At 40.5% G+C, this 23,222-nt stretch overlaps 1 protein-coding gene and 1 long non-coding RNA gene across 3 annotated transcripts in view; one reads left to right on the top strand and one right to left on the bottom strand.

Annotated features, from left to right (window-relative positions):
- lin7a (lin-7 homolog A (C. elegans)) overlaps nt 1-23,222 on the top strand; it is a 357,391-nt gene that overhangs the window by 326,377 nt on the left and 7,792 nt on the right. For both annotated transcript variants that reach the window (XM_039761749.1, XM_039761750.1), the window contains one exon: nt 4,700-4,927. In XM_039761749.1, the coding sequence (XP_039617683.1) occupies nt 4,700-4,927 (228 nt within the window). The remainder of the gene's footprint in view (nt 1-4,699; nt 4,928-23,222) is intronic.
- Nucleotides 21,261-21,847, bottom strand: LOC120534278. Its single transcript, XR_005634715.1, has 2 exons — nt 21,774-21,847; nt 21,261-21,506 (listed from the first exon to the last, which is right to left on the bottom strand). It is a non-coding gene; the product is annotated as an uncharacterized LOC120534278 (long non-coding RNA).

The raw sequence follows: 23,222 nt of genomic DNA, 5'->3' as shown, positions 1-23,222 counted from the left end.
TGCCAGCTTGTGTTTCTAGTTTTCATGGGAAACACCATTTTGTGTATCTGGTTACTGTGATGCTATGTGGCTGCTAAGCATGTGATGCGCATGTTACATACCCATGACATCATGGTGGCCATGTCATAAAAGAGGGCAAGGGAAATAAACATGTCGTGATCGGGGAAGAAGAAACCGCAGGTGGTGCAGACGAATGACCAGGGAATGGATTTTGTTACAAGAGACGGGTCTAAAAACAGACAAGGATGAAATATTTGGACAACCAAAACGCTTTTATGTCGGTGTTGAAGAGGAATGCATAAACAGCAATAAATATTCATGTCAAAGTACATGAAAACTGCAGTAGATAAGTAAAACAAAAAGTCAGAAACAGCAGAGGAAAGCAAGTGCATTTCTGTTGCTGAAAAATTAGACCTGCAGAATGCCCTACGTTCAGCGTCAGAAAGACAAGACCAGTAGTTTGCAAATGAATTACAGAGCAAAAGTGTCAGATGTGTCAGCCAGTTGAATACATTTTCCCCATTTATTTATTTATTTATTTATTTATTTATTTATTTATACTTATTGCTTTAGCTGATGCTTCTGGATGTAATGACATTTATTTGCTTTGCTATAAAAGCATGCCAGTAAGAATGGTAATATTCTATAATAGAAAGTAGACCTGTTGTTTGCACTTTTGACTCCTTTAGACTGCAGTGGGCTGGCGCCCTGCACGGGGTTTGTTTCCTGCCTTGCGCCCTGTGTTGGCTGGGATTGGCTCCGGCGGACTCCCTTGACCCTGTAGTTAGGATATAGTGGGTTGGATAATGGATGGGTGGATGGATGGACTTTTTTAGATATATTATTCCAAGTTTCTGCAGTGTTTGATTATGTACTTTTGTTTTCCCAACTCTGTTGAGTTTTGTGCTTAATTTTTTCCACTTCTCTTTTGTTAACTTACTGCTTGACTACATGGTGCCATATTCTAGTCCATGATTTTTATTAACATGGTTGTGCAAATAATTTTGACAAGAAAGACTTGTTTGCTTCATTCAGTTGTTATATTTATTTTATTTGCATAGACCCCATACATCACTGCTGCTTTGCTCTATTCAATTTCTTTTTGGTATACCTACTATAAGTTGCCATTGAATTCAGCCTTAGTGTGTGTGGAGTGGTAAGTGGACCTCTTCATCAGATTCAGTATCACAGTGATAAAAGTGTATGTGAGATGCTGATGCATCTGTCGACTTCTAGTGATTTGTTACCATGGTAGTAATTTTTCCTACTTGGACTGAACTGTTTGACATTTTTATGTTTGCCCCCTGGGCAGCATGGGGGCAGAGTGGTAGTGCTGCTGTCTTATAAAAAGGAGACTGGACTTCATCTCCTGGATCCTCCCTGCATGGAGTTTGCATGTTCTCTCTGTGTCCTTGTCTATGTGGGTTTCCTTCCACAGTCCATAGACATGCAGGTTAGGTGGATTGGCATTGCTAAGTTGTCCCTAGCGTGTGTGTGTGTGTGTGATTGTGCTCATGGCCTGGGGTTGCACCTACCTTGCACCCTATGATTGCTGGGATAGGCTCCAGCTTTCCCGTGCCAATGCTCAGGATATAACAGGTTTTGAAAATGGTTGGATATTTGTCTTCTATGTGTGTACTTTCGTTATGCTGTTTTATGTTACTGTTTTATATACACAGCTCATTATTGCTATTGCTAATTGATATAAAAACTCATACATAAACTTAACTCAGTGATCACATCACTTTTCATAAGCCATTATAATAGTAGTTTTACTTCTAAATTTGTTAATTTACAAATTTAGAGACCCTACTTTATTGGTTATTTAGCAAAAGCAATTTCCTTCTTTTCTCTCTGTGTTTGACATATGAGTAGCATTCATCAAAAGCCCAAGCAAACATCTACAGTTTGCTGTAGAAATATATATAGTATCTGTCTATTTGTAATAAGATTTATTATACTGCATTTTAAGATTTAATTTATTGATTACATATTTACTTTTTCATATGATAAACTGGCAAACAGTCTAAGGCTGGTCCCTGCTTTGTGCATGTTGCTGGCTCCAACCCTATAATTATATGTAATATATATTGTGTTGTACTTACTTGTTCTTTCTAAAAGAAAAGGTCACACCCTAATTTCCTTAAACCTATCTTTAGCATAATATGTATTGTAAGGTTTCTAAACTCCTCCCAACAGCACAACACGCCGAGGAGCATCCTGAAGCGCAATCGCTGCATCTGTGGTAGACAGCTTATCGGTTGCTGGGTCAACCACAGGCTCCCAGCACTGCAGAGGCTCACCACAAAAACAAATCTGAGTCAATCACCGTCGCACTATGAGCACCTGCCATCGATGGGTGATGCAAGGAATATTATAAATGCAGGGAACAGTATTATTTGGCCACTAACCTGCCCACGACCCTGCCTGATTTGCTGTGTCTGTGTATAGGAGAGTGGCAGATCCCGCTACAATAAATAACTGTGCTGTTCCTGTTTCAAGCTGAATAAAGTTGGCTTTGCTAAAGTACTGGGACTCAATCTCGTGTTTTAGGGTGCAAGACAGGGATTCACATGTCACATATGTATAGTTGGGAGAGAATCAAGAGACAGCATTAGCAGTTTGGAGTGCTTGATATTCCCCTGTTCATTAATCAACAGAAATTGGCCCCATTCAGGTGCTAAACAAAACCAAAAGAAGGAACCATTGGTCCAAGTATACGTTCCTCTGTAATAGCCTGCTTCTCACAAGTAAAGTCCTCTATGAAAGCAGGGTCAGTAAGGGCAGTAGGCTTCCAGTTGTATCATCATTTATATTTGGAAGGAGTGAGACCAGGACCGCAGGGTCTGTACATGTTCATCACAATAGTTGTCCTCTGTTTTCATTCCCCATACATTTCCTTCTAGAGCAATGTGTACACTACTGCATCTGGTATTTGTGACGATATGAAACATTACTCTGTCCCCTGTCACATTATGTAATCACCTTTAACTCATTTTATTGATAAGGTTTGAATATTCACTGATCCCCCTCAAGCTCTAAATTTGTGATAATGGTGCTTACATGGGTTGGTTTTGTAAGAGTAGCAAAATTCTGTTTGGTTTCCAGGTGGATATCTATTATTGTATGAATTTTATACAGATTCAGGTTGCCAACGTGTAATTATACCTAAGATATAATAGCAATATATTAATTAAAATTATACAATATTTACATATATGAATACAAAAATGAAGTTAAACTTTAAAATATACAACCCTCAGTAATGCACCTTCCACACCAGTCAAGAATCAATCTTTGTTATGTGGCAGGAAACTGGAGGAAACCTGTGCACAAACAGCAAGAATATTAAAGAGAGTGTTCTGACTGGCTGTAACAATATGCAGCCCGTCAAGAGTGCCATTATTGAATCGTGGAGGACTGGAATCTGTTTGGGAAGCACTGGGAAGAAGTAGCCAACCCTGACTGGATTTCCCGACCACCACAGAGGTCATTCATCTCATACCCACACTCACACTGCCAATGTCCATTTATAATATATATTTTTCTTAACTCTTTGAGGGCTGAAAATTTTTTCCAAAGATCTCAGTTTCCTGAAATTGTTTCATACATGCAGTAACTCAACATAAAACGTCTCTTGCTGTGCATGCTATGGTTGATATCGGTGTCTGTTCATGGTTTCTGGCAGCAGCGGCTGTGTGGGGTCAGCGATGGCAGTCACAGTGTGACACAATCCGGTTTGTACCTCATGTCATCGTAACTGGCGGTCCTCCCAGGCAAATGTTGCTGTAGGCCCATCAGCTACACGAATGTGTTCAGTACCACAATCAGCTGATACTGGTACCTCACTTTCGTTTTTGATCTCGAACTCCAGATCACTTGCATCAAAATCGTCTGAGACTGAGAGGTCAGATTCAGTGATAGTACGCAAAACATCATCCACAGAGAATTTTGCTTTGCCCATTCACTTTGGTCTCTCGCCATATCACTGAAGCTAACATTCCTTCTAGCAAAGAGAGTCAAACTAAAATAGAACAGTGAGTTTTGTTGCCGTTTACAGCTGATTCCCTTCCTCTACTCCTGAATTTTGACAAAAGTCAACATCTGCCATAAAGAGTTAATTTAAGATATTAACTGTTAGTGGGTTTTTATTTTATGAACTCCCTTAATCCAGTGTAAAGTTATGGGAGGAAAAACATTTCTCAGTAGTGTACGACGCAAAACAGGAACCAACCCTCGCTCCCTCATACACAGATAGTTTGGAGTCACTAGTTAACCTCACTTACATGTCTTGGGTTACTCAGACATAGTCACTATGCAGATAGTGAAAATATCTGATGCAATAGAAGGTAACACATTTCATAATTTGAAATGTAAGCTGTTAGTGGGTTGACCTTCATCTTACTCCATTTCTCCAAATCCTGCACAACAGAGGTATTTTTAAAACATTTGCTACCTCACATATTTATATCCACTTTTGGTCACTCAAATGCTGACCATTCTAAATACTGTAATCATACTAACACTGTATTATTTTCAGAAAAAAAAAATGCAAAGAAAACCCTACTACTTAGTTACACAGAAAGATTATAAAATCTAACTTGGAAAAATGAAATAATGCTGCATAAGGAATTCCTTCTTTGTAACATCACATTTCAAAGACATTTCAGTTTGCTATTTATGTTTTTGTTTCTCATAGAGTGTTGAAGGAGAACACCATGAAAAGGCAGTGGAACTGCTGAAGGCAGCTAAGGACAGCGTCAAGTTGGTAGTACGATATACTCCAAAAGTACTTGAAGAGATGGAAGCTCGATTTGAAAAGCTGAGGACGGCACGCCGCAGACAGCAGCAGCAACTCCTCATGCAACAACAGCAGCAGCAGCAGCAACTGCAGACACAGCCAGCCCAGCAGAATCATATGTCGTAGGTGAGACTTTTCATTGCTTTCACTCCTTAAAGACCTTGAAGCTTGTAGACAAAACCACAAAAGCCACCAAAACGTATTACATGAAGTAACTTAAATCACCTTAATATAAATACTTAACTTAATAAATATCCTTCACATTATCATATTGGCCATTTTCAGTGGTTATTCAATACTGATGTAGCTGTGTTTCACAAAGAAAGATTTGGGAGTTGAGTACAGGTAGTCCCCAGGTTACGGACATCCGGCCTACGACTTACGAACGGGGCCGCAGCTGTGACGCATGCCGCTCCGTCATCTTCGGCCTGGGGAAGCTGCAAGCGGTGGCTGGAGGGGGGCAATTTCACTGCTCGCACAGTGTAGTGTCCCTCGGAAGGCTCCCGGCGGTAGGCGGTGACCCGTGGTCCATAGTCACTGGGGCCACAACTATCGCTCATGTGCAGGACGGAGGCTTGATGCCCACTACGTTGCTGCAACTACTGCTACTGCTACTGACTTGACGCAGGCTGGATGGAGCGGAGAGGGGTGTTTCACTGCCTGCCCATCACACATGGCTACTCCGGTTGTGGCTGAACGGAGGCTATTGAGGGTGAATGGGGCGGCGGGGAGTAGCATTGTAGTGTGCCTCGTAAGGCTGCCTGTTGAATGGGGTCGGTGGTGGGCGATTCACTGCCCGCCTTTGGCCGCACCATGTTCGTTCTCGGTGGGCGGACACTGCAGGCAGCATACTGTAGTGGAGGTGACTATGTGGTGGGCGAGTAATGAAACTCCCCCTCACTTCCCCCATTCATTCTCAATAGCAAGCCTGCTTGTACTGTTACGCACATAGCAGGAAATTGTCTCTCATTCAGTACACCAGACGTGTTGATGATGGGTGCCTTTTGATCTCACGCTCCATTCTTCTCTCACTCATGAACAAGACCCAGAGATACTTGAACTCCTCCACTTGGGGCAGGATCTCGCTCCCAACCCTGAGAGGGCACTCCTCCCTTTTCCAGCTGAGGACCATGGTCTCGGATTTGGAGGTGCTGATTCCCATCCCAACCGCTTCACACTCAGCTGCGAACCGATCCAGAGAGAGCTGAAGATCACGGCCTGATGAAGCAAACAGAACAACATCATCTGCAAAAAGCAGTGACCCAATCCTAAGTCCACCAAACCGGACCCCCTCAACACCCTGGCTGCGCCTAGAAATTCTGTCCATAAAAGTTATGAACAGAATCAGTGACAAAGGGCGGCCCTGGTGGAGTCCAACTCTCATTGGAAACGGGTTTGCCTTACTTCCGGCAATGCAGACCAAGCTCTGACACCAGTTGTACGGGGACCGAAAAGCCGTTATCAGGGGGTCCGGTACCCCTTACTCCCAAGAGCACCACCCACAGGATTCCCCGAGGGACACAGTCAAAAGTCCACAAAACACATGTAGACTGGTTGGGCAAACTCACATGCACCCTCTGGGACCCTGCTAAGGGTGTAGAGCTGGTCCACTGTTCCGCGACAAGGACGAAAACCCCACTGTTCCTCCTGAATCCAAAGTTTGACTATCCGATGGACCCTCCTCTCCAGGACCTCCGAATAGACTTTTCCAGGGAGGCTGAGGAGTGTGATCCCTCTGTAGTTGGAACACCCTCCGGTCCCCTTCTTAAAGAGGGGGACCACCACCCCGGTCTGCCAATCCAGAGGCACTGTCCCCGATGTCCATGCAATGTTGCAGAGACGTGTCAACCAAGACAGTCCTACAACATCCAGAGCCTTGAGGAACTCCGGGCGTATCTCATCCACTCCCGGGGCCCTGCCACCAAGGAGTTTTTTGACCACCTCATTGGAAGGCATGTTAGTGGGATCGAGGAGGTCTTCGAAGTACTCCCCCCACTGACCCACAATGTCCCAAGTTGAGGTCACAGCGCACCATCCCTACCATATACAGTGTTGACACTGCACTGCTTCCCCCTCCTGAGACGCTGGAGGGTGGACCAGAATCTCGTCGAAGCCGTCCAAAAGTCGTTCTCCATGGCCTCCCCAAACTCCTCCCACGCCCGAGTTTTTGCCTCAGCAACCACCAAAGCCACATTCCGCTTGGCTGTCGGTATCTATTAGCTGCCTCCAGAGTCCCACAGGACAAAAGAGTCCCGTAGGACTCCTTCAGTTTGATGGCATCCCTCACCGGCAGTGTCCACCAACGGGTTCGGGGATTGCCGCCACGACAGGCACTGACCACCTTACGGCCACAGCTCCGGTCAGCCGCCTCAACAAAAGAGGCACGGAACACTGCCCATTCGGACTCAATATCACCCACCTCCCTCGGGACGTGGTCGAAGTTCTGCCGGAGGTGGGAGTTGAAGCTACTTCTGAGAGGGGACTCTGCCAGATGTTCCCAGCAGACTCTCACAACATGTTTGGGCCTACCAGGCCTGACCGGCATCCTCCCCCACCATTGAAGCCTACACACCACCAGGTGGTGATCAGTTGACAGCTCCACCTCTCTCTTCACCCGAGTGTCCAAGACATGTGGCCGCAAGTCCGACGACATGACCACAAAGTCGATCATTGAACTGAGGCCTAGGGTGTCCTGGTGCCAAGTGCACATATGAACACCCCTATGCTTGAACATGGTGATCATTATGGATAATCCGTGACAAGCACAGAAGTCCAATAACAAAACACCGCTCGGGTTCAGATCAGGGGGGACATTCCTCCCAATCACGCCCTTCCAGGTCTCACTGTCATTGCCCACGTGAGCACTGAAGTCTCCCAGCAGTATGAGGGAGTCCCCAGATGGTATGCCCTCTAGCACTCTCTCCAGGGACTCCAAAAAGGGTGGGTCTGTAAAACACAGAAAGTGGACAATACCAGGGCCATCTTAATGCATGGGCACACTGGGTAGTTGCCTGGGGGCCCCACAAGCATAGGGGCCCCATGCTAATCTATGTATGTTGTGACTTGCTGAGTGGTTGTGTACGTAGAGGCCCCCCAAGTGCACTGCTTTGCCTGGGGGCTTATAATGCTGTTAAGATGGCACTGGACAATACACCAGAAATCCCCATCCGGTCTAAATTTATTTCAAATCTACTTTCTGAACATGTACATGTTACTTATCTAAACTCAAGGTATTTTCAACCAATTATCACTTAACTTTGTAAATGTGGACAAGATCATATGGTCACTTAATGATTAACAGTAACTGTAAAGGGACCTGATCTCCTACATTATTGTATACTTTCATAGTCAATTATATCAGATCTTTTTATATGTTGTAGTAGTAAAGAGAGTGTGGGTGGGAGAGACACAATAGCAGCAATGTTTGGTAATTATGCATTTTATGCGTTTTTTTCTGAAAGGTAATCAAACATGCAGTCTTATGGTAGAATAGGTTATTCTGAGTATAGGATAATTTAAGGCGTTTCTTTGAATATGTTGGGTACTAAACCACGCTGATTTAGATCAATCCAAATGAATTTGACAAATGTTAATCCTTACTTTAAGACTGAAGTTGTTAGCACACCGGTTCTAAAGGTACATCCTACAACAATCGAAAAAGTTAAAAAGCTGAGGGTGGTGCAACATTAGTGCTGCTGCTTGGTGTTAGAATACCCCAGGTTCATGTCCCGGAGGAGGTCTTTTGAATTTCCCCATGGGGTTAATAATGTTTATCTAATCTAATCTAAATTAGTGTACTTCTGGGAGAGTTGTAGTCTATTTAAGAGTTGCTTTCTACAGTCTATATGAAATCAGTACATAAAAGTTTTAATAAAGTCTCCTTCATTTGAGGATTATTATTATTGTTTTTGTTGGATTTGTATTAATTTTTGTTGTAGCTTTTAATTATTTTTTAAAATATAAAAGTTTAACCTAGCATCTGAACTATCCATCCATCCATCCAACCATTATCCAACCCGCTATATCCTAACTACAGGGTCACGGGGGTCTGCTGGAGCCAATCCAGCCAACACAGGGCGCAAGGCTGGAAACAAACCCCGAGCAGGGCGCCAGCCCACCACAGTCTGAACTATTAGTAAATAGAAAACAAAATGTAGGCATTTTAATCTTGACTACGTGTGACTTTTGCCTCTTCCTTTTGACTAGTGTGCATCTTAGCCACTTATAAAAGTCAAATAAATTAATAGCAACCTGGAAAAATTCAGGTAATTCCCAGTAAATGTGTTTTAACATTATGTCACCTTGGAGTTATTCTAGAATCATGTTTGAAATAAAGGGACACTGGAATCAATACCCTTTCTTCAAATTACATAAAAGTATTCTTGGAATAATTCTACTCTGACTGTGCAGCGTGGCTGAGAAACGAGCTTAAGTGAGCATTGCGCAGCAGTAATGTGGGCTGCTTCTGTAAATTCTAAAATATTCATTTAGCAGTAAAAGAAATCAAATGTTGACCTTGTACATCCTCAACATCACAGCCTATTGTATCTCGGAAAATAACTTCATGTTACACAGTAGTATGGCTCTATGTTTTGCTTATTACAGTTTTCAGATTGTAAGGAGCCAGAACTTATCTCAGCAGCATGGCCTGTAATTCAGTAACCGACACTGATATAGATTTGTGCCAGAATTAGTGGCTATTGAAGACTGACATGGCGACCAGCCATGTTTAACTGATGATCGTAGTGAATGTTGGATTATGTTGTGCCTAGCAATGGCACATCTGCAGCTAACTTTTAAGAAATAAAGAAATATAATTAAATATGTAATTAAATTTATAAAGGAATGATGTAATAAATAAAAAGATTTCAAAGAATTGATATTAATCCTAGATGATTGCTAAAGAAATTTTAATTCAAATTAACAGGCATTCCACAAACTGCATGTCTATGTGTCCACTGAAGGCACAGCTCACTTCTCAGCATGCAGTTCCATTTTAATTGTGGTGCAGCCTCGCCATCTGCTCCTACACGCTACACCAGTCACATGATATGTTTCATTATAATTATTCTAAGTTCACTTTTATATTTTCAGGCCTTACAAGAGAACAGCTGTTACGTTTTTACATGACTACACACTACAAGCGTTTTAACGGATTATTTTAATATGTCGAGCAATTACATTAATATGTTAAAGTGGATGTTTTTCAAAATAACAAACAGCACCTAAGTCAGTGGTTTAATGGGTAGTTAAATCAACTGAGTAGATGTAAAAATGAGGCCAGTTTATTAAACCTGCCTAGGCACTGCTTTCTACAGAAATAATGGTTATTTATGCCGTCATTATTTGTTTGGACTATACCTTGAAAGATCACAGCAGGATTTAAGCAGCACTTTTGTTGAACTGCTTTATTTCTTAAGTAGAGTATTGCTGTAGTTTTTTTTTTCTCAGTAAATAAAAAGAAAGATTGATTCCAATAAATAATTAAATTTACATTGTACTCTAGGTTATATGAGACTATCAGTGTTCCAAACTAGCAAAGAAAAATAAGACATAAGCAGGATAGATACATATAAATTGGTTCTTTTGTTGTGCATTTCCTATTGTCAGGGCTTCTTTATATAAATGTAACAAATACCTTTCTGTTGTATGTTTGGTATTCTGGCTATTTTGTTTATTATCCTAAGTGCTTCTGTGACATATAATATACAGCAGTGAAAAGACAGCAACAGAGCTCTGTTTTCCAAAATGCAGCCTGTACTTATGACAGGTGTGTTAAAGCTTCTAGAAGAATAGTATGTATTTTTTTCTATACTGTGTCAATAGATGGACGCTTGAGGGCGTTTTTGCCCCGTGAAACCTAACAGACAGATGCGGACACTGGTTTAAAAGCACCCAGAAGTATTTTTATTTTCTTCTTCAAAGTGCCCCAAAGCACCTCCACCACCATAAACAAGTAAACACTAATAATAAATGCATACTATAAAACACACTAATTCTCCTCTTCTCCCAGCAGCTCCGTCACACTCCCTCCCAACTCCAGCTCTCCCTGCTGGGTCTCCCATAGTCCTTCATATAGTCCTTGACCCAGAAGTGCTGATAAGTCACGTGAACAGAAGAGGAAGCAACTCCAGCTCTCCCTGCTGGGTCTCCCATAGTCCTTCATAGAGTCCTTGACCCAGAAGTGCTGATAAGTCACGTGAACAGAAGAGGAAGCACTTCTGGGTCAAGGACTATATGAAGGACTATGGGAGACTCAGCAAGGAGAGCTGGAATTGCTTCCTCTTCTGTTCACGTGACTTATCAGCACTTCCGGGTCAGATGGAGAATTACATTTTTCTTCAGCCTGGACGTACTTCTGTTCCTCCGTCACCGTGACTTGGGAGTACTCCCGGGCTATACGGGAAACAAAAATGAACAAGCAAGACTGAAACAGTTGCTTGTTGAGGGACATTTGACTTATATCCTGCACAGGAAAAAACAGATTAAAGGTTATTTTCACACTGAAAAGGAAAGAAAGTTAAAGACGCAAAGGTTCCACTGTATAGCCTGAATGTGGAAAAATGTAGTTTGAGAAAATCTAAATACTTCTTGCTTCTACTGGGTTTGGCAAATTTGTTAGTAATTATTTTTTATTTGAGGTTGTATTAAGTTTATATTTTGCATTGCATCTGTTCAAAACTATACATAACAAGTTGTTATGGTTTATAAAATAACAGAACATTCCAAAGCCCACCAATTCAGGCCGGTGGGGAGCCACAACCTATTCTAGCAGTGCTGTGCGCAAGGCAGGAGACAGTGCTAAACAAAACACCAACACACTATAAGGCCCACTCACGCACACAACCACTCTGAAGGTTATGCGGGACCTATGTGGAATCACCCATCAACCACTCCAACTCATCTTTTAGGATGAAGAGCAGAAAACAAAAATAACCCATGCAGACACAAGGGCATCATTTAAAGACCACACTGTCAACAATCAGGATGAGGATGTAAACACAGAATACTGAGTCTGGGAGATGATGGCACTACCCGCCCATACCACCCTTCATTGTTTACATCAGTGGCAGCAGGTTTTCCTTTTTGCTACGTTCCTCATCAGTGACCAATTACTGCTGTCATTTATTTTTCTATTATTATTTCAATAGCCTTGTTTTTTTAAGACTCGGCCTTCTGAATTTCGCCTTTTTTCCATAAACAGAAAATAAGATGCAAAGTGAACCAACAGCTGACCCAGACCTTCAAATTCCAACTAATTTCACTCCAACCAGTTTCTCAACTAGAAGCCAATTCTTGTTGTTATTTAAATTTGTTTTAAATTCCATAGCTTGTTGGAGCTCTCATTCTACCACAGTAGACTTTTCCAAAACTGTTGATTTTCTTTTTTGCTAAGAATATCATCAAAATGTTTGAGTAACCTGAGCAGATCATTACCTTTCAGAGATTCTGTGATGGACACAGTTTAGCAGGTCATGCACAGGTTCACTTTGTATATCATCTTTATTTTACTGCTAATTAAGGAAAAAGGGAACAATTACAGGTACTTAAAAATCAAGGCAATTATAATTAAGATAAAAGAAGTCAATTAGTAGGTCACTAATTAAAGAAGTGGCTGGAACAAAAACCTGCAGCTATTGTGGCTCTTCAGGATCAGAGTTGTGCCAAAATATGTCAGTAGTGCTAGAAGATAAGAACGGCCAGTGCTGCTAATAAAAGGAAACACATCATGCAAAGCAAAAGCAAATCATTAACTCCTGTGTAATAATAGTTTACATGACTTTCAGTATATAATTAATAAATAAATTCTAGTTAGTTCACTTATCAACACTGCTAACTGAAAACACACATTGGCTCAAAGAAACTTAATATGGTTTCAATTTATAGCATACAATTTTGAATATAACCAGAAATGAAATGCACATACATTTAGTAAAAACTGATGATCCAACCATAATGACAGAAAAAAAGGTTTGAAAAAGGCCCAACACACAACTGCTTTAAAAATGGGGAATGACGTTAAGCAGTTATGGTTAAATTTTAAGAGGCTACTCGCCTATTAAGCATTTTTCAAAGGTTAATAAATAAATATGGTGTTTGCATATTACTGGCTTGCTCACCTGGGTTTGCTCTGCAGACTGCACTTTTCTTAATTCAGCCCATGTAGTCATGTTGACTGCAGTTCCCAAATGTCTCCAGTAGTTTCCTGCCTTGCTTGTAATTCTTATGACACCCTGAATTGTTTTAAGTGGGTAAGATAATGTAAGAGAATTGTAATTAATTCAAGAAAATCCTCAACTCTGGAGAGGCATTTTGCACAATATCTTCCCTCTAAATAAGTTATTATAATTAATGACATTTACCCTGGGTTTTAAATATGTGGAATGGTGATATCAATCCCTCTTACTGGAGCAGCCAATTTTCTTTCTTATAAGATAGTGTTTGATGTACCCAAAATTAAGGTAGACATTTAACATGCATAATGCAGTATGTATAGGAATATAAAAAATGTATTTAAAATGTATCTTCAAACTGTGGAGAGAATACAGAGAGATTGAATCCTGAGTTGAGAAACAGACAGAGCTGGTTTGTTGTGAACTGCAGCTCTGTATTGATTGATGGATGATCTGCACGTCTCCAGATAGATAGCAGCATACAAGAGTAACATGAGGAATGTTGCAGATGTGGGCATGTTTTGCTATCTGCCTATTTTAAGGCAGCTATATGCCATCTTTTTTTTTGGAGTTGAGATACGTTAATGCTTGTCTGGTGCTGGCACATATATTACTAGTGAATAAAGTCTAAGTGTGTTTGTATTCTTTATTATAGTTACATTACGCATCTTTGCGAGTCATGTAAAGTGTAGTTAAACTGCTACACTTGTGAATTAAGCAAGCAGAAAAATTAATTACTTGGGCATTTTAAAATCATCAATTATTAGCACTAGCAGCATTATCATGGGAAAGAAATAAATTTGAAGGAAATACCTTAATCAGGTCTAGAACACCTGAAAAGTGTATTGATTTAACATTAACTGAGAGCCTGGATCTCCAATTAAAAAGTTTAAAAAAAGCCAATTAGAGTTTAAGGCATTAACAAAAAGTCAAGTTATTTGATGTAATTAAACAGATTACTCAGTTACTGAATCTAAAAATGATGGATTTGCATGGACAATGAATTCCTTTTTTTAATTAAGTCTTTAAAGCACTTTTTTGTTCTAGGCATCAAATTTTTAAAAACACACCCTCAAAATAAAGATGAAAAAAAATTGTTTTAGTTACTTGTGTCCAAAATAATAATCTGACTCTTACACCCCATTGATCTTTGATATATTGCAGGACCCTGCTTATTATGGCAGGAAATGTTTATTTTACATTGTACGTTTCTACAGCGAATTCTAATCCAAGATACTTTACAAGTATAGACACACAAATAAATAAAAAGATGATCAATTTTTGATGTACATTCAAATGTTAAGAGACTTGCTTAGGGACACACAGAAAAATGATGGTTTAGAGGCCACTCATTTTTTTTCCTCAGAAATCAAGAATATATACAGGAATGAAAAAAATCCTGCATTACATATGCCCGATAGCTCTACTTTGTCCATGAGACAACTTGATACTCTTTCATAACAAGCAAACAAGGCTTTATATGAATTTGTTAAATCCCTAAATGCAGTTGATGTGGGAATGTTTGGTAAAACTAGAGCAGTTTAAATGCCTCAGGGCCCTGTTCCTAAGTGAAGGCAGATTGGATGGTGAGATTTCTGTTTACTGCAGTCATCATACTACATGTGATGATGAAGCAAGATCTTAGTTCTTAGACTCACCTCTTAGTTTAATGGGACAGACTTTGGCAAAAAAAGGAAAATACGGTTTAGGGCCTTACTGTGTGAAGGGTCTCTCAACATTTCATTTTTTCATTTTGATACAGTTTTACTTGCATATTTATCAAGTTCTAATGAAAGCAAACTTTGCCATACCCACCTTCCCACATAGATTCATTGTGCAATGTGGCAGCATTCTTGCAACTTCAGTTTCTGAACAGCCTTACTCTCTTTTAACATTTGCAAAACATGGCATTCACAGCTTCCCATAGTTTAGGGACGTACCATGTCTAAATTCAGCTCTCACTGTTTAAAATATATCCTTATTATAATTATGGTCACGGAGGCCATACAATAAGAGCATTAGAGCAATAAGAGGCAGAAATTCCTTTGTAATGTTGGGGTGAGTCACAACCTGTGGTGTGGCAAGGCATGCATCTTGACAATCTCTGAGTACCAATGTTGCTGTGGGAGGAGCCAATTGAAGTGATTTTGGGCTCCCAGGAAAAATATGAAGAGAACAGTTCCAGGCATGTGCCACTGGTGGAAGGCTCAGGGATTCTCTCTCTCCTTATTTTTTTTCCTCTTGTTTAGGAGCTCCTGGTTATTCTCTAGGATGAGCAGCATATTGTAGCTAGATAAAGTATATGGTCTGGCCTGTTCTAGCCAATCTGTTACATATACCACACTCTGGTCATAACCTGTAATGTGATGAGGTACCTATAGTCATCTACAGTCAGATTAAGACTCCAAAAATACTTATGTTGATTTGTCACTAAAATCACACTTAAATATTGTTATTGATTTACTATTTTCTGCGCTATTTCGGAGCTATCTCCGCTATTCCAAGTAGCTTTATTTGCCTTGCTATAATAAATAAAACATTACAAGGACTGGACAGCGCACATCGATCTGTTCTCAGACCCACCTGCTCATATGAATGACTTGTCAGTCCGAGTTCCAGCATTTTGCATTGCTCTTGGTGTTCCTGGGCCAAGCACACTTATTTTTGCCGTCTCCATATCGCTCTTCAGTTTTTGAACCATACCTCGACCCACTCCTCCCGCAGGTGCATGCGAATGGTGAGCTGCTCCCGGGTCGTCATATTGGGGTACTGGTTCTGGTCGAAGAGCTCCTCAAGCGCCTGCAGCTGCTCCTCCGTGAAGATCGTCCAGCGGCGCCTTGTCTTCCGCTGAATGTGACTGAAGAAAAGCTCCTCAATGGGGCCGGCTGTCCAGGGGAGAAGAGTCGCCTGGTCCACAACGGTTTGCAGGCTGCGGGGAGTAAGAGGGGCGCCATATAGGGTTTCATGCATTTACTGCCTGGAATTGGCATGCACAGCAAAGTCGCCATTGCTAGATTAATGGGTTTAACACTGGAGATCTTGTGGTACATTAATTAAATAAAGAAGCAGATTTAAATATAAAGATTATTGAGCTTTTGCACCCATCCACCTAGACTTCTAATATCAAAAGGATCGTTAAACTACAGTGACCAGATTTTTCTGTTGGCAACCTGGGACACAAGGCCAGGTGGGGGGAGCCCCACAGAAGCCAGATAGACTTTAATAATGGAAATGCCTATTTTCGTGTTTCCTGCATCTTATTCTGTACGAGTTTCTTCCATTTGAAACAATCATATTATTAAACCACAAACATATACCCATTTTCAAAGTAGGGTTCTATACCATTGTATGCTATTTTTCGTGAAATTACAGGCTAGATCTGGCCAAAAACAGTTCATGAAAATTGACTGAAAGACACGCTTTCCTGAAGAGCAAATAAACTCATTAGTGTACATTATTAGGTCAGTTACACTTGCAGGATAAACGTGCTTCATTCACAATATTGCATCCCACGTACATGTGCTACTGCTAGTGCATGTCCCGACTTCAAAAGAAGAAACAGCAAACCAAATTCCAAAGAGGCAAGGGAAGAAGCAATGTCACTCTGCACTCTAAACTAAAGGAAAACAAAGTAAAATACAGCTGCAAGTGTAAGGAACAGGCAAGCAAACACAAATGTTGTTGCGACTTGTGTCAAATATTCATTCACTAATATTATCCGATTCACAACTATGACGAAATTTACAGAGAGTACAGTCTGCCTACATGAGACTATACAGTAAAGTGTGTACAGCAGTATGGCAATATAATTATAGGCTAGTTGCCTTTTAAATCAATCATATGGTATTCTCACAGCCTCTCTCTTCAGCAAGGACAGACCCAAAAAAGAAGCTGTCTTCCAGGAGCGTCTCCATTTTATAAAGGATGAGGCTTCTTTGGCTCTGTTGCCCTTAAGAGGCTGTTTCTTGAGGCTGTGAGGGAAAAACAAGACAAGACTGTTAGCAACAGCATCCCATCTCATCCCAGTATGGCACCACATCGCCCAAAAAGCGTGCCTCTGACACACATGCATGACACAATATAAGGCCTGAACAAAGCTTTAGCCCTTGCCAGAAAGGCATTGTCCAAGCATTACCAGCTGTACTCGCATTGCCAAAGGGCTAAGGCAAGCATCCGCAAATGTTGTTGTGATTTGTGTCAAATATTCATTCACTATTAATATATAAATTAATATTATCGGATTCACATCTATGACGAAATTTACAGAGAGTACAGTCTGCCTACTTGAGACTATACAGTAAAGTGTGTACAGCAGTACTTACTTAAAGAGTAAAGAGCTAAAATTAAAGTTTAAAAAAAAGAAACTTTGTCAGCACTTTCAATTTTGTCCTAAAATTTTGTTCAAAATTGGCAAGTTTAACTCTTTTAAGTTTAAGCTTTAACTTCAGTGAAAACAGCTCACCTCGAACGCCTTATTGACGAGTGAATGACTGAATCAGGCATCAACTCTTATATCAGGCTCAGAGCAGGAATAATAAGATAATTCCTGGCTCAGAGCGTAGCATAGCCAAAACGTGTCGTATCACAAGGCACGGCCGATACCATCCGACGATGCGTCCGCTTCCGCCTTCTCACCTTCCGTGCGTTTCTATACTGCAAACAATGGCCACCAGCAGGTAGGTATCAGACTCAGAAGAAGGTTGACTAACCGTCTGACGACATAATGGGTAGAAAGTATGATTTGGAATCAGAAAGACTGAATGGGGTCTAGGCCTCCAGGGAAAAGTATGCATTTTGTCGGAAAACGCCACAGGCCGGGACATTTCCTGATCTTTTGGGGACACCGGGACGGGTGATCCAAAAATAGGGACTGTCCCGGGTAAACCGGGACGTCTGGTCACTGTAGTTAAACAGTCCTGGAGTAAGCGGAAAATTTGCAAGTCCGCCTTCTATGCGGTCAGGTTTTCTGAGGACACCGGGCTTTCATCTAACATGTCACTGACGTGTGAGTGCATCTAGCCACGGTGGTCTGCCGCCTGCATCGCAAATGGTGGGCTACCATTTGCATTGACAAGGAGAAACACTGGAAAACTACAGTAGACCTTTCAAAATGATCATCCACACTCCCTTCGTACCCTGGGGTGCATGCCTTACAAGTGTTATTCAATCTTGATGTAGTAGCTCCACTATTTTAAAGGATGTAAGAAAAACTACAGTTTTTGCAATGATCGATGTAAGTAGTGCTCACTGTGTAGTTTGGTGGGACATAAATGAAAGACCACCTTTAACATAATAACTGAATGAGCACTTGGACTTGTTGTGTGGGCTTGTTATTGGACAACAGAGCAGTTTGAGAATATTGTCATTCAGAATTTGTTAGATGTGTTGGTATTCATGTACTGTGCAGTAATGACAGTCTTGGTTTTTCAAGACAAAAGGGGTCAATTGCAGTGTACTTGAGAATAGTACCCTACTGTAGTCAACATAGAAAGGAGATCAGGGCTAAATGTAACTAATCCACAGCTAGCTCTGCAGTGGTCTGGTGTTTATCCTCCTCTTGGTCCACTGGGCGTCTGGTTGCTCATTAGCAGTGGCACACTGGTAACTAACAGCATGCCCCTCTGCATTCCCCCACATTTAAATGGGTAGTGTGCTGAACAAAAAAAGGATAATTTATCAGCCTCGTGAAGTATACGTAAAACAATATATTACATCTTCCGTTCTCATCACACATTCTTGGAAACATTGTGTTAAATCATGTCAAAAGGAATGCCATTGAAGACAGATGGCAAGATTATTGTAAATATTATTCACTTCTGGGTTTATGAAAATACATTGAAATTGTCATATTAGTATCATTTAGTGTTTAACATTCTATGGAAAATATTGAAGCATATATTATGTTGAGTAGCACCCAGATACCAGTAGATCTAGAATCAAAATTGTATATTGTTGCTTTATTAAATGATGCACCTTTGTCAGCAAATACTATCCTCAGTAGGGGTGAAATTAGAGCAAACAAAACTAAATATGTGGAAAGCAATAAATTAGTGAGAATTTAGATTGTTACGGTAGTTACATGTTATTAGAATCACCTCTTAAGCATCTTTGCATCCAATATTTTACTCTTTTTTTCTATATTTACTTGCCAGGTTTTTCATAATTCTGATATTTGTCATCTATTATGCACACAGCTTATTCTGATAATGTTAATAACTCAATGATCATCTACAGGTATATTTTACCTTGTCAAATACTGGACAACATTTGTAAAGAATGGCTATTTGCATTGTGAACTACATACACTAGAGCACAAGTTCTATACAAAGCACATTCTGGAAAAAGTAATATCAGACTTTTGGGACACATTTACAATGATACTCTGCTTCCACAGTACTTTGAAGGAATACAGCTTGGGACAAACTTGTGTCATCTTTCAAGGTGCACTTCACTAACCGCATTGCCAATATTGAAGAATAAATAACAGTTAAATCCACACGACAATTCTGTTTTTTCTGTCTACTCAGCAGGACAATTTGAATCGATCAATATTAAATATTACATGCATTGCATATTGTTTTCAATAACATTGTGCTATGTATGATGGTTTCATTACTCTGCCTTCTCATGTCTGTAACAGCCTGTATGATATATCAGGATATTCACTGCAATATCCACCACCATACGTTGTTGGTCAGACCTGTTCATGAGATGGTATAAGTTACTATGCCACTTTGTTACCAACTTCAAGATGTCCACTGCAGTGATACTTAGATGCACACTGCCACAACACTAAACCCAGCAGATATTCTTGTTACTGAAAATAAACACTACAGTAAACTCATCTTGAGATGATTACACGCTGAGTGCACACTACATGTTATCCTTAAATTCTAGTCTAAAATGGATGGTCTGAGATGGGTTAGGTTAATTGGCAATTCCAAATTGGCCCTCTGTGTGGGTGTGCATGTAAGTGGGGCCAGCATTGGTCTACCACCCTCTCCATCTCAGTTTTCAGCCTTGTACCATATGCTGTCTGTATAAACTCTGTCCCATTATGACACTTAATTGTATTAGTCAGATTTAAGAATGTTATATTAAAATTTGTTGTTTGATAAATATGAAGTCCAAGTAAACACTATAATATTTTTAGGCTGCAACATTTCTCAAGAAGATATTTTAATTGATCCAAGTAAAGTTAAGACAGTATGGAATTGTCTCATTCTAATTACAGTAAAACAATTTTAAAAGTTTATATTATTGCTAATTCCAATCAAAGCTTAATTTAAAACTTTAGATTCACAATTACACTTGTAAACACATTAAATGGTAAAACTTGTTAAGAAACAGAAAAGTTTACTAAATCTTCATTATTACATTATTCTTATTCATATCATAATTTTGGACACATCTAAATGATGGCTTTTTTTTTAAAGTCACATTCATCCAAAATCTTAATCCAATTATAGGCCAGCAGTAACCCTGAATGGACTGCCACTCAATCACAGAATACACACTGCCAGCCTTAAATCTTCTCCCAACATGGCACATTCATATTTGGGAGGAAAACAGGGGGACGAGAAGAAACATCCACTAAGACAAAAAGAGAACATGTACACTCCACATAGACAGTGAATCAAACCCAGTCTACTTAAACTATTAGGCAGCGGCACTTCATATCTGTTACAATAATTTTAATCACATAAAACACTAAAGTTACAAACTTATAGCTGCCATACTCCAGCAGAACACAACTCTTATTATGTACTGTAAGTAATTAGGCATGTCATGGTCAGCAACATCCATCCATCATCCAACCTGCTATATCCTAACACAGGGTCACAAGGGTCTGCTGGAGCCAATCCCAGCCAACACAGGGTGCAAGGCAAGGCGGTAGCCCACTGCAGGAAACACACACACACCCACACATCAAGCACACACTAGGGACAATTTTGGATGGCCAATCCACCTAACCTGCATGTCGGACTGTGGGAGTAAACTGGAGGACCCGGAAGAAACCCATGCAGACATGGGGAACAGGGAGAACATGCACACTCCACAGAGGGAGGACCCGGGAAGCGAACCCAGGTATCCTTACTGCAAGGCAGCAGTGCTACCACTGTGCCACCGTGCCACTTCTTGGTCAGCAACAATGAGGTACAATCAGGACCAAAACAAAATTTAAAAATCAAAGTCATGGAGTATAAAAAGCAGCCTGAAGGAAAACACTCTAAACTAAGAAACAAGTGTAGCCAGGCAAATGATGAAGCAGAATCCAAGAATAATTGGGGTGCCAAATGGGCAAAACCTCATTTAATTCTAACAAAAGGAAAAGCTTCAAGTGAAACACACACTCAGTGGCAATATAATTATAGGCTAGTTGCCTTTTAAATCAATCATATGGTATTCTCACAGCCTCTCTCTTCAGCAAGGACAGACCCAAAAAAGAAGCTGTCTTCCAGGAGCGTCTCCATTTTATAAAGGATGAGGCTTCTTTGGCTCTGTTGCCCTTAAGGGGCTGTTTCTTGAGGCTGTGAGGGAAAAACAAGACAAGACTGTTAGCAACAGCATCCCATCTCATCCCAGTATGTCACCACATCGCCCAAAAAGCGTGCCTCTGATACACATGCATGACACAACATAAGGCCTGAACAAAGCTTTAGCCCTTGCCAGAAAGGCATTGTCCAAGCATTACCAGCTGTACTCGCATTGCCAAAGGGCTAAGGCATCATACGAGGAGCAGTGACAAGTTTAATCAAAACACTGCAGCATGGCATGTTTCACAATCCATGTCTCACTTGTAAAGGTCCTGAAATAAAAGTCTGTGCATTGCATTAGTGCTGTCTCCTTCCAGTTGTGGTGCTACCATCTGAGAGGCTGCTACTGTACATGTTACTTTACACACTCAGTGAAGCTTTATACAATTAGAATGATTACATAAACAGTGTGGAGTAGTGAGGTGACACTCACTTGCATTGTAATTAACATACAGTAGTTACTGCTTTTAATGAAAACTCTTTATATCATGTTAGAAATACAGATAAGAAGATAGTCCTTTAAAACAGGTTCATTCATTCATTATTTAATTATTCATTGATTATTTATTACTACTTATATTACTCCATTCCTGATTTAGTAAGTCACCAGAGTTTCTGACCGGCCTAGTTACATTGCTTAATTATTTGCAGAAAGGACTTGCTGGTATGTTACCAGATATCTCTTCTGAGTGAATGCACCTGCCATGGAAGATGTCATCACCAGAGAGCAGCTGACTCTGTCACTCAAATGCAAGTTTAATCTGCATGACATGCAATATATCTTTCTGCTGAGGAAAATTCCTGTCTAAAAAGAAACGGGGAAAGATCCTTAATTCAAGCTAAAGCACGGTCCACAAGTGCTTGCTCTTGACTTTTTGCGTAGATAACACACAGGGTGTAACAGTAATTGATTTTTTTTTAGTGTTCACCACTGCAGTCACAGATTTTGTGTAATGTGGCATAGGTGTCCTAGCAACCTCCTGAGTCTGGAGGAAGTAGGAAAAATTACAAATATTATCCAGGGATTCAGATGCTTGAGGTGTTTTGAGAATCATACATTTGATACATAATGGAATAACTGCATTACTTTGTGATCAGTGATGGCCACTGACAGCTGGGCTTTTCAGAGATACAGCAGCTGTTAACAGAATGTGATGTGGAAGGAATATACATATTAATATGCTGAAAATAATTTTGCAACAAAATGTGTTGAGTAAATATGAGGAGTGCTGTGTGTCAGCTTGGCTAATATCTTAAATGTTAATTTACATTTCTGAACTTTCTCCATTACAGCTTCATGGGATGTAGCCAGCCATATCAGGCACAATGCCAGGAACATTTCTGGTTAAACAATCAGTCCATCACAGGGCATTTTAATCACACACACACCCACACCAACATAAATCAGGACAAATTGGAATCTCCAGTTAAAGCTGAGGTAACATTTTGCGACTTCTAGTTGTCGGGTATGTCATCTTTGCTGACTGAAGCTGCTGATCTTGTTGCTTGACCATGTCAATTGGACACATGAAAAATTCATATAACATTTAGTGACTGAGTGCTGACCTTCCAGTGAAGCCGTGTTCTCCCCTTTTTGTGATAACATGCTGCCTGATGGAGCTGGTGCTGAATGAAGGCTCTCAAGGCTCTCAGCATTTTTTCTTTTTTTCTTTTTTATTCATTCTGTCGTGGTACATAACAAAGAACCTA

The sequence above is a fragment of the Polypterus senegalus genome, chromosome 8 (assembly GCF_016835505.1).
Source record: "Polypterus senegalus isolate Bchr_013 chromosome 8, ASM1683550v1, whole genome shotgun sequence".
In the NCBI taxonomy this organism is placed as follows: domain Eukaryota; kingdom Metazoa; phylum Chordata; class Cladistia; order Polypteriformes; family Polypteridae; genus Polypterus; species Polypterus senegalus.
This window is presented reverse-complemented; position numbering and strand designations above follow the sequence as displayed.